This window comes from Vigna radiata, chromosome 1, assembly GCF_000741045.1.
Source record: "Vigna radiata var. radiata cultivar VC1973A chromosome 1, Vradiata_ver6, whole genome shotgun sequence".
In the NCBI taxonomy this organism is placed as follows: Eukaryota; Viridiplantae; Streptophyta; class Magnoliopsida; order Fabales; family Fabaceae; genus Vigna; species Vigna radiata.
This window is the reverse complement of record NC_028351.1, coordinates 26,717,112-26,719,086: the sequence shown is the minus strand read 5'-3', so window position 1 is coordinate 26,719,086 and position 1,975 is coordinate 26,717,112. Positions and strand designations below refer to the sequence as shown.

The window sequence follows — 1,975 nt, the reverse complement described above, 5'->3', positions numbered from 1 at the left end:
TAATCAAATTAAAAGTATATAATTTTATATTAAAAACTTTTAGGCATGGCTTTTGGCTTTTGGCTTCTGAGTAATAATTTATAAGCATATCAATAAAAGCATCCATAACTCCCGAACTCCATAACTCTCAGAAACAAAAACCATTTTACTCACCAGTCACCACCACACACAGTAACGCCGCACACAATGAAGCCATACACGGGAAGTCGACGATCACGACGACGAGCACAGGCAAGACGGACTGCGAACCAGGCATGGCCACGAGCAAGGTGAACGGCAAACAAAACGAACGACAACCACGTGACGCCGACTAAAACGGTGAGTTCGAACTAGGCCACCGGAGCGCAACCACAAGAGACCACGAACGCAGAATGGGGTGTGAAGCACAACCTAAACCTAATCAGGTTATATATACTAATCTAAAGGAAATCTAAACGAAATCCTTTTTGTTCGGTTTATCCTTTTTAAACTCGCCAAATCGCTGCTAAATCGCGATTTTATACGATTTTAACGAGTTTATTAACGAGTTTAACGATTTCACTCAGAAACTGAGTTTGTTACCGAGTTAACTTGGTCAGCATAAGTAGGAACGCAAACTCGTCCGAGTTAACGAGTTAACTCGCGAGTTTGACAACCATGGTTGGAATACAAACCAAGCCTAGGGGTCGCATTGAGTCAAATGATGTCGAAGACGATATCCCTTTCCAAGTTGATGAAATGACACATGGAAATGAAATTATTGAAGTTGAAGGTGTATCTGCATTGCAAGACTTCGATGGTGATGCTGAAGAGTTAGAAGGACAGATACAAGAACATGAAGATGAAGGAGAAGAACAAGATGAAGAACAAGACGACGATGAAGAAGAATTTGAAGATGACGAAGAAGACGATGATGAAGATGATGATGATGACTATGATGATCATAGTGACACATCAAACAACGATGACAATGAGGATGATGAAGACGATTGAATTAATTAAATGCTTGTATTTTGACATGTCTACGATTCACGATTATATAATATTAAATCATTTATTAAATACAAATTATCTACTTTGTGTTTAATTGTCTATTTATTTATATATTTTAAATTACAGTAATGTCAGGACAGGAGCCTTCACGTCCTGACAAGGGCAAGACGGTAAAAAAGGCTAGGAAGGCGAAGTACGTTGTTAGAGTTCCTTCGACGATACCATTTTCCAATGCCAGTACTCGACCAGACGTTGGATCCTCACGTCCACCACCCCCTTCTACGGCGCCCACACCTTCTACCATAAGGCCCACTCCTTCTACCATAGGGCCCACTCCTTCTACCATAAGGCCCACTCCTTCAGTTGTAGGGCCCACACCTCCTACTGTAGTGCCTACTCCTTCAGTGGTAGGGCCCACACCATATATTCATCCCTCTTCTATCCCCACACCATCTTCTATACCATCTCCAGATGTACANCAGCCATCTGCTGATGCTGCTGATGCTGCTGATACTGAAGATTTGGATGATCCTGCTCCTCATGATCGACCATTCATTGAGCCGTGCGGAAAAGGGTAATACCATATCTTCTTCTTAGTCTTGTATTTTGCATTAAATTGTTGATCTTACTATGGTTCTACATTCATAACTTTCTTACATTCATATTTCAGGTTTCTTCCTTCTAGAGTTGCTTCACAGGCCATCACTAGGACTATTAAGCAACAATTTCTTCAGCCCTGGGCATCATGGGGAGTAATCCCTGACGACGACAAAAAACTGTTTTAGGAGAGATTTAAGGTGAAACCATGTGTTACTTAATCATCTTACATCACCATATTCAAATAGGAATTTCATTTGCTTTATTTTAACATTATCTATTGTAACAACAAAAGGTACAGTGGGCAGCTGAGCATGAAGCTCAAATTTAGAAAAACTTTAACATGAAAGCATCTCACCGATTATCAGAAATGTTTAGAGATGCCTGGATCGCAGGACAACGCCCT

The 1,975-nt window shown here is 40.7% G+C and overlaps 1 protein-coding gene across 1 annotated transcript; it reads left to right on the top strand.

Moving 5' to 3' along the window:
• The first annotated feature begins 1,082 nt into the window (after positions 1-1,082).
• LOC111241567 (extensin-like) lies at positions 1,083-1,757 on the top strand. The gene is made up of 2 exons (XM_022780209.1): positions 1,083-1,546; positions 1,643-1,757. The coding sequence occupies exons 1-2, from the start codon at positions 1,101-1,103 to the stop codon at positions 1,755-1,757; spliced, it is 561 nt and encodes a 186-aa protein (XP_022635930.1). The 5' UTR covers positions 1,083-1,100.
• Positions 1,758-1,975: the final 218 nt, after the last annotated feature.